The sequence below is a fragment of the Homalodisca vitripennis genome, chromosome 6, assembly GCF_021130785.1.
Source record: "Homalodisca vitripennis isolate AUS2020 chromosome 6, UT_GWSS_2.1, whole genome shotgun sequence".
In the NCBI taxonomy this organism is placed as follows: Eukaryota; Metazoa; Arthropoda; class Insecta; order Hemiptera; family Cicadellidae; genus Homalodisca; species Homalodisca vitripennis.
The window spans coordinates 124,046,536-124,062,289 of NC_060212.1; the positions used below are offsets into that span (position 1 = coordinate 124,046,536).

A 15,754-nucleotide genomic window follows, 5' to 3' on the forward strand; every position below is an offset into this window, starting at 1 on the left:
TTATATCTTGAATAATGTGCCATATTATTAATATGAATACAGATATATTATATTATTATATATATTAGTTAGATGAAAATACTCACTCTCCTTTGTTGAACTTGTCTCCATCTTGTGTCTCACGTGACGATCGCAATTTAATGTACGCAGTCAGTTGTCAATAACTTGTTTTCATTAGTATGGCAACATTATCATGACCTGTATTTTATTTCACATAATAATAACAATTATACAGTGCACTAAAGTATCAAACAATTTGCGTCACCAACTGTTATCATGAATCGTTTTTATGATTAATTATTTTAACTAAGATAGTATTTAGGTATTAGATATTTGAGTCACGTACCTGATGAAATATGACAATTGCGAATCTTAAAAACGTGACGTTACTGGGTTTATAAAACTTAACAATTACACATTTTTGAAACAATCATGTCATCTTAACGTCCTAATAATGAATTTTCTGTATGATTAAAACCAAAATTTGTCTCTTTGATTTGATTAATGTATTCATTGTACCTATTGATCTTTCGCTTTGAACTACCAGAAGAAATATTTTTTTCGTATAGAGGCAACAAGCCAAATTTTACTAGGAAATCAGAAAACTTAGACCAGAGGAATTTTGCAATACCTGAAATTATATACTTATTTTCTAATATATGTTTCTTAATCCGTGTTTTTATGATCGTGATAAAAGAGCAAACATTACTTTGGCATGCAGAATATATTTTTTTACGAGAAATATTTCTCTACATGACATTTTCAAAACTAAGTTTCTCCAAACTTCAGCTAATAAAAGTTGAAAATATTTTACAATTATATTTTACTGTTATATCATTTGATTTACTCCTTTATCATCAGGACACAGGGAAGTGCTGTTACCTATTACCCTAAATTAACTTAATTTTAATTCTAATTAATTATTATGAACCTTTCTAAAACAATGCGTGAAACTTATTTATTTATTTACTTATTCATAAACGGTATACACCATTTTACAACAAATGTTAAATACATGCTACCACAGTCCAAGAAAGAAACATGGTATGTTTAACTCTACCAAAGAAGCGAAACATTACTAATATTAACAACATATATGTATAGAAAACAATGAAATGGCGTTAGACAAAAGACAATAAGAACAAAAATATCGAGGAAAAATAATATTTATCACTCAAAGTAGTTATTATAGCAATCACCCCCCCCCCCCCCCACCCCCCCCCCCCCCCACCCCCCCCCCCCCCCACCCCCCCCCCCCCCCACCCCCCCCCCCCCCCACCCCCCCCCCCCCCCACACTCTTGGCTTGGCGCGCGGTGTTCAGCAGTCTCCCTGCGCTGAAGCTCTCGTTGACATACACGACCACGGCAGGGTTGTCCGTCATCCCCAGATCGTGGCTGTTCAGATTACGCTTCACACGCCGCTTATGCAGAAGTCCCTCCGCGTCGATCCGTCGCACCATCTTGACGACAATGCCTGGTGGCCTGTCACTGCTGTCTCTGGCCCTCAGCCGATGACACGCGTCCACCATCATATCCTCCACTGGGTAGTCAAGTGCGCGGGCCGACCATCTTCACCACTGTCAGTACATCTTCTCCCTTATTATAAGGTACGCCGTGGATCTCGACAGTATTCCGGCGAGAAAACTGCTCCGCGTCGTCAGCCCTCTCCTCAGCCTGGGCCAACTTCTTGCGCAGGATGATGTTTTCACTTCTAAGCTCCTCAACGGTAATCAGCAAACTCTCCAACTGCTTCTTCTGCTGACTGACAATAATGTACCTTTTGTTTCAGATATTTCTTCGTGACACGGATTTAAAGAAGCTCCCAAACTAGTTTCGACGCGTTTAAAGTCATCTTTCAACTCAGTAAACATCTTGAATATATCATCGTAAGAAACTTGCCCTCCAGTAGATTCCATCTTCATACTTTGGCGCCGCGCGCTTTGGAACAAGGATCACAGCGCCAAACTTGTTCCTCATCAACTAAGTACTTAACATCTTCATTGCTAAGGTTTATACATTTGGGATGAAATGAACCTTTACAGTCAGCACATGTAATTTTTCACTTAACGTTTTTCAACGATTTCACACAAACTTTACAGTCAGACATAATTTCCACTTTACTACAACACTGCCTTGAAGAATCAGAATATCAATAAGCATGAACTAAGCTAAAAAAATAATAAAAACATTAAATAAATAAATTCACTGATTTAACCATACACACGAGAAAGCAGGCGAAGTCATGCAAGGACAAAACTCTGCATGAACTCTTACCTGTTAAAGAAGTAGATAACAAACTACGCAGCACAGCCGGCACACAACCTTTCTGCTCCGAGTCTGACTCATTACTTTCACTAAGAAAAGTAAGAGCAAACACAACATATCTAAAAACGATCTTGAGAAGACTTGTTTTGAACAGTGATATTAGGAATATAATGGAAAAATCGTGTACTATTTAAGTTGAAATCAAACAAACTATTACTTTTTTATTAATGAGTGAAGTGTAATTTTTACGGCATCAGTACCTGCATAAATAGCATTTCAGATTGGCTCAAGTAATCGTAAGTACTATGCTGTTCAGACATCGTTTAAATAAAGTTTAGTTATTTTATGTAATCTGAAACAAATACATTTATTTTACATGTAAAAGTATAGCTTCACTACAGTACGATTTGAAAAGCCTAAAACTTAATTCAGTTCGATATTATCACTGAAAAATTAGTTCAAAGTAAAATCGTGTTTGAAAGTAAATTCAAAATTAAAATCATTTGCTTTGTTATTGACTTGAAGTTTCACTCATACTTGAAATAAGTACACATAGAATTTTGTTACGAAGTGAAAGAAGACAAAGTTTTTGTTCTTTACTTTAAAACAATGATAGTAATCTACTTTAAAGTGCACTCATGATACTAACAGTATTTATTCATTATACAGAAAATTACAATCACTAGTCACTACCACTAAGAGAAAGATCAGCGTCTGCTGCTTAAAATTAATTACAGAACAAAATAAACACTGAGATGCCCAAAGAAGTTGTTTGGGCACAATGGCATACAAGACTGAAATAACTGGAAAAACTAAGAATAAAATTCTACCCTAGAGGTAGCAACTATGGACAAAAAAAGACGAGCAAAAATCATGAAAAACAGGAATAAGTACTGAAAAAGGGTAATTAAAATTACCCTCAAATGCAGTGGTAGACCTATTCTCCCTGCCAGTCAAATTCTCTGTCCTTTTTATATGTGAATTGTGATCTCAGATTGTTTTCGTGTCCAAATTAGAACCCTTGTTCTCTTAGATCAATATACTGAGTTATGTTGTGTAAAGGACCGCACAGAACTGTTATTTAATAAATATCTTCATGTAATGGCTTGCTTAGTAATTATTGAAATCCATGACTTGTAGCGACAGTCTCACACATATGAAGCGATTTTCTGGGGCAGGTCCAGTTTTGAAGTTTTATGTTTATGGTTGCCTACTGATAAAGAGATGACGATATCTAGGCTTTGTGAAATGGAGCAAGTTCAATAACCATTTGTTATATTTGTAAGAGTTTTTTAAATTTAGTGCCTGTGATAACTTGGTGTTTTAGTTTTCTACAGCAAACTTTTCTTTTAAAAACAGTTTACATTTTTTCATTATGTCATTACAATTTATTGGTTTATTTTATAGGTTGGAGATGCTAGAGGAAGAAATGCAAAATAGTGCCCTGGCCAAAAAGGAATATTGCGACAAAAAGTGGACTTTGCTGAAACCTCATGTGCAGACCTCCATAGTTGATCAAGTACAACAACTGCAAACTGATCTGGAGTCTACAAATATATTGGAAGTAAGTAGGCCTGATAATTCCACTTTCTCTAACCATATTTTTCAATTTCATTGCCCGTATTTTTATTAAATTAGGTTAGTATTATGTTCATGGTTTACTGCATCAACTGTTTTAACTGTAGATATTTGCATTTGTAAATATTCCCAATGGTCATCCCATTTTCAGCATTATTTGCAACCCTCAAAGTGCTGACATCACAGTACTAAACGAGCCAGCCACCGTACATAGTGATTAAGACATGCTCATAAGTTACTATTCCAACTTCATTCCTTGCTAGAGTACAGGTACAGTCAGTGCCAAATAAACTTAGTGCTATGACTGCTGTCAATTTTTTCACGTGTGTTGTTCCTCCATTTCTTTTTGTGCTTGTTCTTTTGCTGAGTTTTACTCATAGTTTTATTCACACACTTTGACCAAAACAATAGCATGGCTACCCCTCCACGTTTGGCCACAAATTGTACAACAGCCAGTCCTGAAGAAGTGATTTCCAAAGTTATGGCTTTTATGAAAGCTGAAGTAGCAGCTGGTGCGTCATAAAGTACGCAAACCAGAATAAGTGCGCAGAAAAAGGACAATAGTGTTAGATGAATTATGAAATAATTTTTCTATTCCACTTCCAAGACCATATTTAACTATGTAAAAGCAATTTTACACTTACAATGCACCACCACTTTATAACTTAGCCATAAACAAATTTCTTCAGTATAAAGAAAAACTTAGTTACATTGTAAAACTTAATAAATAATAAATGGGTATGCAAAACTGAAAATATTGAGGATTTATTATAATTTTAAACTGTTGAGTTGCCATTACTTAAGTTTTCTTCATATGTATGGGTATATGTACATGTGCATGCTGTGTTGTGAGTGTGTATATGTGTATATTAGTGTGTATGTGTATAATTAATGTGTTGTATCAAATGGAATATTAATTTTAACATATGTTACATTTCATTAAATCATTGGTGCGATTACATTTATCATGATAAATTTTTTTGGGTATTTTTTCAAATTATTTTCATTAATTTATCAGCTTTAATTGGTCTGTTAACCAAGATTTTAGAAAAGAATGAGATATTGGTACTAGTAACAGGTTTTTGATATTTTTGTTTTCTTTGTTATATAACTCATTGGTATTATCGTGTTATTTATCTTCTATTGTTATTATTTTAATAACATTTTAAAAACTGTTGTGCACAACTGTCTTTACAATAATTAAAATATATTCAAGTAACCCCTTTAAGGCATTTCCTAGGGGATCCATTTATTCACATAACATGTAGTTTGAAAATTATACTTTGTTGTTTTATTGTGTTTGTTGTTGTTACGTGTATTTTTACATACATATGCATCTTATTTTGAATAAAGATTATTATTATTATTAGAGGGCGTCACTACATCATTCGAAACTCCAAAAAAAAGAAATTGCCCAAAACGTGTAACTGGTCTGGATGATTTTGATATAAGTGTGGTTAGGCAAATTGCAAAGTTGTAGAAATTTTCTGATAAAAATGCAAGCAGATATAAACTTTACAGGTTCCAGAACCAGTATAAGGTAGATTCTTACAAGAATGGTCTACAATGGAGAAAAATTAAAACCAATAAAAAAGTATTGATGGAATCCCTTGATATGTCCTATCCAAAGATTTGTGTTTAAAAAAACTTAACAAGTTTCGAGCAGAAGGCCATCCAACCATATGTAACGAGTCATACATTGACATTTCTTATGTGGCAAAAAAAAAGGATGGTTTGATCATTCAAATACCGGTGCTGCTGTGCCCATCAACATAGGGATCCGTTAGATAATGTTACGTGCAGGTGGAGAATTGTGTTTTTTCAGGATCTGACTGACATTGTGGTAAGCTCACGACAAAACTGGTAATTATCACAAAATGAATGGTACATGATGGCACGTTAAATGGTTAACAGAAAAGTTTATACCAAATCCTCCAGAAACAACTGTAGTATCATAGACAATGCTTTGTGTCTTATTCATATGCATAAGAGCCTCTAATAGCAAAAATAAAGCTGATATGCAAGCCTGGATGTTGTAAAAAATATCCCATTTACAGAAGACGTGCTTAAAGTTGAATTGTTCGAGCTTATTAAACGTCTCAAGCCAGTCTCAGTATTTGTAAAATTGTCTCTACTGATTGAAACTCGTGTTATCCCAAATGATCACTTTGGTTCACCTCAGTTACTTCTACAGTATTGTGTGTATTTTTACAGTTGTGATTGTGATATTTTAATGAGAACGATGAATGTTACAGAATGATTACTGCTCAGAGGTTATGAACATTCTCCAGTTAAACCTTCATGTTCGTTCACCCGTCAAGTTTAGTGGCTCGCCCCGGACGTATGGTGGGTCAAATCTAGTAAATGAGTTAAGAAATAATAATAAAGTATATATTTTTATTCTATGCCATTTTCAATAATTTTGATATTGGAATAAACACAAAGCCATCTTTGTAAAATAGTGTAAAGTGAGTATAATCTGTTTATATAGATACTATCAGTTACCCACAGCTTCGCACGAAATTTTGGAGGCTTTGCAAGTGTATGTATGAGCACTGCTGGATCTAGTGAATTATATTTCCGACACCAATGTTGAGTTTGCTTTGTTGCCATGTTCAAGAAAATTTGTCAAAATTTGTATATTTTTATGGCCATTGTAATTTACTCCAGTCTTAGTATCTTTTGTTCCATAGTTGATTTTATCTTGTTTCCCAATCAACAAAAACACAGAACTGAGAATCCTACTTCTGTCAAAAAACAACCAAGATGAGTTTTATAATAGTCTTTAAATTTAAAGTAAAAGTTAGATGTTTTTTTATATCTAATACTTAATATTTGCTAAAAATGTACAGTTAAAGTACATATATTTACTACTAAAACTTTTAATTTTTTTTATCTGGATATTTTCTAACTCTGTGCTCAGTGTTATCAAGCTCACTCTATGCTTTCACACTATAAACGTAAACAAATTTAAAATTGTAATTAAAATAATTAATTATATGGCTGTGCTGTCATTAAACAATGTTTACACAGAATAGTTGATTATATTTAACAGACTCTTTCAGTTAATATTTAGTACTTTACATGACAAGATTTTTCACTACTTTAGAGACCAATGGGGTATAGTCCAGAGGGATTTTTGAAATAATAATATGTCTATATTCATACCAGGACCCTAAGAATGTCCATGTAAAATTACATTACAAAAGGTTGAATAGTTTACGTGTGAAAGCAAAACAAACAAACAAAGACACTTTCGCATGTATAATATTATTAGGATGAGCAAGTTATTTTGTTATTGTTGAGTGGTTTGTCATGAGGCTTATCCGTGCTTCTTCCTAGTTATTACAAAGGTACATCAGGAAGAATCTTAAAAAAGTAAATTAGCTTTTATCAAACACATTTGTTTGGGCCAGTGCTTAAAACAATTTGTTGTAAAGGTTTTAGTCTGTCATCTCTCCACTAACCATACTGAAAAGTTCATAAGAAATAATTATGATTCTTCATAAATATCTATAAACAAATTTTTAGTTTTATTGATGGATAATGATATGTTTTATTTTAAAAAGATTTTCTTATCAGCATCAGATTAGAATAAACTTAACAATTGATTCATTGTTAAATCATAATTTATTGCATCTTTGAATATTCTTTGTAACCAATGTAATTAAACATTTGATCTATGTTACAGGGAGAGCGTCTAGAAACTCGAGAAATAAGCCATTATCTGACCCCGATGATCAAATAGCTGGGCCTTCCAGAACTCCAAGCTCGGCTGCTAAAAAGTTAGCAGCATTTAAAGCTTCACCCAAAGGTACTGAATATTACCATAAACTTTAATCAAGAATGTTAGTTATTTAATCGAGAACAAATTATTAATTTTTCGGTGATTTAACAATGACATTTTAATTGTTATAGATTAGAGATCTTACTCATCTTTTTACTTGTTTACAGCAACTCATTCAATTTTAGCATTCAGTGAGTTGCATAGAGACATTTTAAGTGTATTTTTCTCTACTGCCTTTTTTTTTAAATTCATTACACTGTGATGAAGGCAGCCCTCATTTGGGGCCAAATCTTGTTACAGAAAGACCTTCCAGAGGTGAGTCAAATAAAAGAAAATCATCTGATGAAGAACCTAAACCAGGGTCTTCAAGGACATCAGCAAAGAAGCTAATTGTTGATAAAGATGACACTGATCATAATGGTTCCTCTCCAAAAGGTAGGAATGCTGTTCCTTTGTAATGTATCTGGATTATTGTTAGAATGTGTAATCCTAGAACAGTCAATATGTTGGTACAAAGTCAAATTATCGTGATTTATATTATGCACATAAGTACAATAAATCGTGTCAACTACAACTAAGTTACTTTAGTAATATTAAAGTAATGAAGGTTTCATAACAATTCATTGTATAAAATTCTTGAAATGAATTTGTAAATAAATAGTCTTTTATCTTCAGTTTAACCCTCAAAGTGCTACTATCGCACTGTGCGATATGTTCGTTTTTTTCATATCACAGACGAACGGTTCGCTCAATAAATACATGTAGGAATAAATTCCCTATCTGGTAACGTAATTAGAACTATGTAATTCAGAAGGTTGCGAGAAAGAGTAAGAAGAATAGTCAGCTGATTTCGATGCGTGTTTGTCTGTTACGGTCGTCTCGCAGCTGACGCCCTGTGACCGTGACGTTGTTGTTTTGCTTCGTTCTTTTGATTTGTAAGTGACTTATATTATTGTTTATTGAGTTATTATTTATGCTATGAGTGAACTTAGTAATTCAAGTGCCATTAGGCGCTGTTTTGATGACGATTTGAGTGGAAATGATAGCGATGAAAGTCAAAATACAGGTGACATCGAAACCGACATTGAAGTTGTACCAAGTGATGCCTCGCATGTTTCATCAGGGAGTGGTGATGATTATAACCTGGCTTTAGACACTAATAATTACAGTGACTCTGACAATGAAAATCCAGCCTCTACTACTTCAAATGTGACACTTCCCAGGCATAGGCCTACTCAGCCACCAACAAATGATTTAGATTCTGACAATGAGCCTAGGCCTACTCCACCACAATCACCTGCAGGTAATATGCCTAATCCACCAAATGGAAATTGGCTACGCACCTATCCAACTGAACCACCTATTGATATAGATTCAGATTCTGTACCTAGGCATACTGGACCAAAGAATTTACCATCCAGAAATAGCCTACCTCTCCAGTATTTCTTTTTATTTTTTACTGATACAATTTGGAACCTCTTAGTAAAGGAGACTAATGATATGCCAATGCTAAGTTAAGGAAGAAAAGAAATTCTGGTACACTAACCCAACACAGTAGGATCAAAAAATGGGTAGATATTTCTAAAGCTGAAATGAAGGGGTATATTGCACTAGTTATGAACATGGGTCTGAATTTCAAAAACAATTATAAAAATTATTGGTCAACTTCCAAGTCTCAGAAAGTTCCTTTTTTTGCTACTGTCATGTCACTAAATAGATTTCAGTCAATTCAAACAAACTTTCATGTCAGCCCTTTGAAAGCAATCCGTAAAGGCGAGCCTGGACACAATCCTTGGTACAAAATTAGACCCTTCTATGATTCCATGAACAGAAGCTTCAAAAGATATTTCACCCCAGAACAAAATATATGTTTGGATGAGTCGATGGTGGTCATGAAAAATTGTTGCTCCTACATCCAATACCTACCAAATAAGCGGCATGCCAGGTTCGGAATTAAAAAATATGAGGTGTGCGATAGCAAATCAAGCTATGTACTTCATTCTGAACTATACAGCGGCAAAGGATTTTTACAAGATAATTCCGAAAGGGCTTTTTCTGAAAAGGTAGTAGTTCATGTTTTAGACAAGTGTGATTTGTTAGATAAGTACTACCACTTGTACACTGACAACTACTATACCAAAGTTCCTTTAGCTAACGCATTGCTCAGAAGAAAAACATATCTAACAGGAACTGTCAACAAAAGGTCTAAGGACTTATCTAAAACCCTCATCCAAACTAATTTGAAACCAACTGAAACCATTTACTTCAGAAGGAATAAAACCCTGTTAGTTGGCTACAAACAAACAAAAACCAGGAAACCGGTATATATGTTGTCGACCGCATTTACTGCTGATGATGTTCTGATACGCGGCAAGAAAAGTGGCATAGAAGCTATAAAACCAAAACTCATTGGTGAATATAATCTGAATATGGGTGGTGTGGACACCAAAGATAAGTCCATTTACCATTTGACATGCACCAGAACCACTAAAAAATATTGGAGAAAACTATTTGACAACTTCACTGACATGGCTCTACTCAATGCGTACATTCTATACGCACGGAACACCGACAATCCTTTGTCTAGGCACAGCTTCACTGTTAACATTATTGAGTCACTTGTTGAGGAAAATCATCACCAGCAAGTACAAAATGACCCTCCTCAACAAATACATCCAGGACCAGCTGGAGATGGGGAGCACAACTTGGTACGACTCCCTGGCGTCAAACTTCGTGTGTGTGCGTAGTATGCTCTACCTCTCAAAAACAAACCCGCAGTCGGTACTGGTGTCCCGGGTGTCTCTGTGTAGTTCACCCTGGTTGTTACAATCAATTGCAACACTTTGTGAGGCCTGTAGGGGGAGGCAGAAGAAAGAGAGCAGCACCCCCACCAGAGAGTGACTCAGACTAATTTTTTTAGTCTAATGTAAATATGTATATAAGCCATTTTTCTGTATTTTTAATACTTTATCTGTCATTTTCCTTACTTTTACTCATATCAGTAACTAAATATGTGTTTATATTGAGGCAATAATCACTATTCAATTACTTACTGACACTTGTTGATGTGGTAAACATTTTAGTAAAATTTGGGCAAAAAACATACTTTTGTTTTTTACCAATTAGTATTGTGATATGTTGTGCAAAAGGTTATGAAGTGATATGTTTCTTAATCAGCATTAAATTTGGAACATTTTGCATATATTTAGAATTAGGACTACTACATTTTGAAAAAAAAAACTATACGTCAAGGATTTTGAAAAATAAAAATATAAAAAACTACACAACCGGTTAACAGGACCAGATTTTTTTATGATAAAAGGTAAGCATTTTTATTTTTACTTGATATTATAGAACATATTGTGAAAAAAAACCATATGTAATACATGCAATTTGAACATATATTTGTATATAAAAAGTTTTTTTTTTTTAAAAGACATGTCGTATGCTCGAAAATGGCCTAGCACTTAGAAGTGGTTTAGTCATCACTTGGAGGGTTAAACATCTTGATATCTTCAATATTTGATATTATTTTTGGAACAGATTTCAGAAATTTTATTCCAGCTTAAGAATTCTTTCTGAAATACTTTATGTTGAATATTTAGGTAAAATTCATTCATTCTTATTCCTAGTGTTATAACAATGGGTTTCACAATGGCTTTTAAAACTAGATTTATAAGTCCTAATGAAGTATTATTGGTTCCTGATCTTTTTCAATTTTTTTAGTAAATTATTGTCATATATGCTATCAAAAGCTTTTGATAGATCCATGAATATTCCTGTTACACATTCCTTTTCGTCTACAGGCTAATAATAGCCTCTGTAGGCTATACCATCAATCTTTGTCTATACAAAGATGGACAAAGCCTATAAAGATTCAATAAACTTTACCAATTCAGTTATATTTTTGTATTTTTTGTAACCAGTTGAAAGTTTTCATTAAATAAAGTTAAAAATCATTGTTTCCTAAATGGCTGATCAATTGGACGTTGGTGGCTTTAGTCTGAACCTCGGCAGTCCAATCAATCATATGTTGGCGTTCCCTAAATGTATTAATATGTGTGAAAGAATATTTAGTAGACAAAGTAATGTTTACTTGTTAATGTTTGTTTTATTGTATGCTTTAGGTCCTGGAAAGAAATCTGCTAAACAAAATGGACAGAAAAGCCTGCAGAAAAATACAATTTCCTCATGGATCAAGAAAAATGATAAACCTCAAAATGGAAATTCAAATGGTAAAATTGATGAATCTGTGGATGATAATAAACAGTCAAAAGCAGCTAACTCTGAAAAATCGGAAAATGGAAAAGTAGTTACTGAGGAAATTAAACAACAAGAAATTAAAGAAGTTTCACAAATTAAAAGTGAACCAGAGTCTGAAAAGTGCCAAGAAGTCTCTGAAAACATTGGAGGTGAAGTGGAGCAAACCGTGGAAAATACTGAAGGACTTAGTGAAGATGAAAGCGAAAATCCAACTAAAAAGATAAAAAAGGAAGACAGTGAAGATGACGAGTCAGCAAAAGTGAAGTAAGATTATTAATTTGTTACCTTTAGACCTACTAATCAATTCTTAGTTTTATTTTAGTCCACTGCACTGATCATTATATTTGTTCTTGATAAAAATGTCTCTGTCACAAGAATATTGCAATAATTGATAATGCCAAAATTACAGCTAGGAAGCCTGTAATAGCTAGCTAAAAAGCCTGCAAATAACTACCTAGGAAGCATAGAATAACTTATAGTAAAGCTTTTATTTTTTCTCAAGCACTGTAATACATCATAATTTTATAACAGGTGATTGAGAAATCACGTACGGGTAACGGGTATAGCACCAAACTTAGTTTTGTAGCTTGTTGTATTCATTTAGCATTATATTACGGAATGTAATCACTTTTATAAAAAAAAGTACACTGACCAAATATTTGCATTGAAATTCTTGATATATTACATACAGACGTATGTATAGTAATAAAATTGCTAAATAACATAATTTTTGTACATGTAATGTTACTTTTTATATAAAAAGTGCTATGACGTCTTTGGTGCTAATGGTGTTGACATGTTGTAATCTCAAATTCGCTCATCTCCCAAATAATAATAGTGAAACATGTAGTAAATGTAATAATGTGAGAAAGTAGAGGGAATCCGAGTCTGTTAATAGTAATAAAAATAAAGAGAATAATAATAGAGACTGGTGGGAATCGAATCAACTAATCAGAAAAGCTGACTACAAATTAATTAGTTGAAACACAAGTTGTAAATATTAAATAATCAGTATTTTTAAGACTTATTTCTGGAATCCAAAGTCTATTTGGTATTCTTAGAGATGAAAATAAACGTTTAATATAGTGACAACTACGATTTATTATTAAATAATAAAATATTTGATGGCTTAAAAATACCTCTCTACTTGACGCCACCATGGTACCTCAGTCCAGACAAATTTGAGTTTGTGGGTCTCGTTTTCAAAGATAGAAAATACTATCCAAAATGCCACAGCAATAATGACCTTTTCCTGAATGGAACATACTGTGATAAATTTTCAAAAACAGTTTAACATGATTTTCAGTGTCACCTTAATGTTATTATGGACCTTTGGATAGTGATTGAATTTGATCCCATTGAATGCTTGGAATTATTTAAAAGAATTAAAATGTATACTGTAATTTTTTTAACTTTTCATATTGAGAAAATACTAAAGAGTATTGACAAAGAAAGAAACCAAAAATATTTTATTTACAATAATTTGAAATTATTAACAAATTGTAAAATTATGTGAGCAGCTCGACAAGTGTGGGGACAGAGAAGGGAGGAAGAGTGATTCCAGCCAAGTGTGATGTCTGCCGACAGCTGTTAACGGACCCGGACCTGAGAATCTACCCGGGTCACCCTCACGACGCAGTAGAGGAGTATATCGCCCTCACGGACCCCAAGCTGTCACTGTTCACTGGCGATGAGGGAGACATCAATGAGCATGATGAGCGGCCTCAGAACAAAGTCACACAGTTTAGGTAGTGATATATCAGTCTTTATACTCTTACTGAGAGTGTATGTCTTACATTGTAGTATAAAATACATAGGTTATAGTAATGGAAAATTACAAGTGTTATTTAGATTAAGAATCAACTTAAATGAATTTTATTCAGTTTGCTACATCCAGCTTATTACCCTTTAAAAAAAGGTTTAATATGTTACCTTGGCATTTCAAAACATTTATCTGTGCATTCTCTGTATCGTGTAAGTTATCTATTCCCCAGTCGCTAATAATACAATATATTCTTGTAAAGGTTTGCATTGTGAAAATGTTCTATGGATTGTTGTGCATTAAATTTTGTTTATATCTTTCATTGTCAAAACACTATTATTAACTTGATCATCATCAAGATCTTTAATAGACTTGTAAAATGCAATAGTTACAAAAGGAAGAGGAGAAACTGAGTATAAGGATCATAATTAAATAAAAGGACTAATTAAGTTAAATATAACGTGATTTGCTTTGGTTGTTAACTTGGTTGATGTTCTATCCAGTAAAAGAATTCCACCACAGAGTTAAACAGATGATTCTGGAATAAATTTTCAGTTTATCAACTCTCTTCAACTCCTTGTGTAAATTATTTGACACATCTTGCCTCACATGATATTGGGCCTCTTTTCAGTTACACCGAGGTAGTGTGTTCAAGTCTCTAAAGCCCCCCACTTGATTTCTCACACTGAAGATTGTTAAAAATTGTAATTACTCTTTCTGTTGGGCCAGTACTTGTACATTTCTAATATAATTTTCTATAATATTCACATTATCTGTAACTTGTAAAACCTCTTAAGAAAGAATTATTGTAATAATTATATTAATTCCTGGTGAAAACGTTCATATTTTAAAATCACACTTGTCTCTTTATAAACATTTTGATTACCCAATTAAGTTGTTTCCTTATTCTGATGCAGTATTTACGACAAAGCAGGCCACTTGTGTCCATTTGATGGGGGACTGATAGAGCGCAATGTTCTCCTGTATTTCTCTGGTTACATCAAGGCAATATATGAAGAAAACCCTGAAGCTGAAGGTAGGTCCTGTTATGATAAGGCTGATCATTTTAGTTCATTTTAATATTATAATAAAGGTCTGAAGCTCAGGGTAAGAAGTGTTATGACAAGACTGATCACGTATGATCATTCCAACCGGTGGAAGAATGGCCTGAAGTTCAAGGTCAGTACAGTTATCACCTGACTGATTATGTACGATCATTCCAAGTGGTAGAGAATGGCATAATTTAAGGCAAGTATTGCTATGACAAGGCTGATTACGTATGATCTTTTCAAGGGGTAGAAGAATAGTCTGAAAATGAAGGTAAGTTAAGTTATCACCTGACTGTTTACGTATGATCATTCTAAGTGGTGTAAGAATGGCATTATTCAAGGCAAGTGTTGTTATGATAAGGCAGATTACTTATGCTCATTAAAAATTTTGGTGGCTTAATACATTTACTCCCAGAGCTCACAATCCGACTATATTGCTCAATTTAATATTAGAAATTTTGCCATATGGGAGCCAAAGTTTAAATAATGTAATGTCCTGTAATTGTGTTATTCTGGTTAAATCTAGGACTGTAATCTTTGTTTGATACTTAGGGGATAAAGGTAAATTTTGGCTTATTAAACTCATTTCCTAGACGAGTTTGGTTTGTTTAATATTATAGTGGCATGCATTTTGAATTTTTAGTCTTCTTAAGTGGCATTAAACTTGACATTTACACTTTTTTCACACTAGTCTGTGTCTGTAATGGTTTAAACAATTGCATTGGGTTATTAAAATTTTTTAAATTTTACTAGTAACACTTTTTAATGAATACTGAACAATATAATGTGATTTCGAACCTGCAGGTGGTATACCTGTGAAGGACATGGGTCCGATCAATGAGTGGTGGGTGTCGGGTTACGATGGAGGGGAGCGTGCTCTGATTGGTTTCTCCACTGCGTATGGAGAGTATTACCTGATGGAGCCCTGCGAGGCCTACGCTCCTCTCATGGAGAGTGTCAAGGAGAAGATATACATGGGTAAACTGGTCATAGAGTTCCTGCTAGAGGAGGAGAACGCATCATACGAAGATTTACTCAATAAGCTTCAGG

At 33.7% G+C, this 15,754-nt stretch overlaps 1 protein-coding gene across 1 annotated transcript in view; it reads left to right on the forward strand.

The window, feature by feature from the left end:
• The first annotated feature begins 3,671 nt into the window (after window positions 1-3,671).
• Window positions 3,672-15,754, forward strand: part of LOC124364908 (DNA (cytosine-5)-methyltransferase 1-like) — a 49,053-nt gene continuing 36,970 nt past the window's right edge. The window contains exons 1-8 of the mRNA XM_046820716.1: window positions 3,672-3,829; window positions 6,099-6,189; window positions 7,535-7,657; window positions 7,931-8,065; window positions 11,758-12,157; window positions 13,414-13,641; window positions 14,573-14,691; window positions 15,509-15,753. Of these exons, the coding sequence (XP_046676672.1) occupies window positions 3,680-3,829; window positions 6,099-6,189; window positions 7,535-7,657; window positions 7,931-8,065; window positions 11,758-12,157; window positions 13,414-13,641; window positions 14,573-14,691; window positions 15,509-15,753 (1,491 nt within the window). The 5' untranslated portion in view covers window positions 3,672-3,679. The remainder of the gene's footprint in view (window positions 3,830-6,098; window positions 6,190-7,534; window positions 7,658-7,930; window positions 8,066-11,757; window positions 12,158-13,413; window positions 13,642-14,572; window positions 14,692-15,508; window position 15,754) is intronic.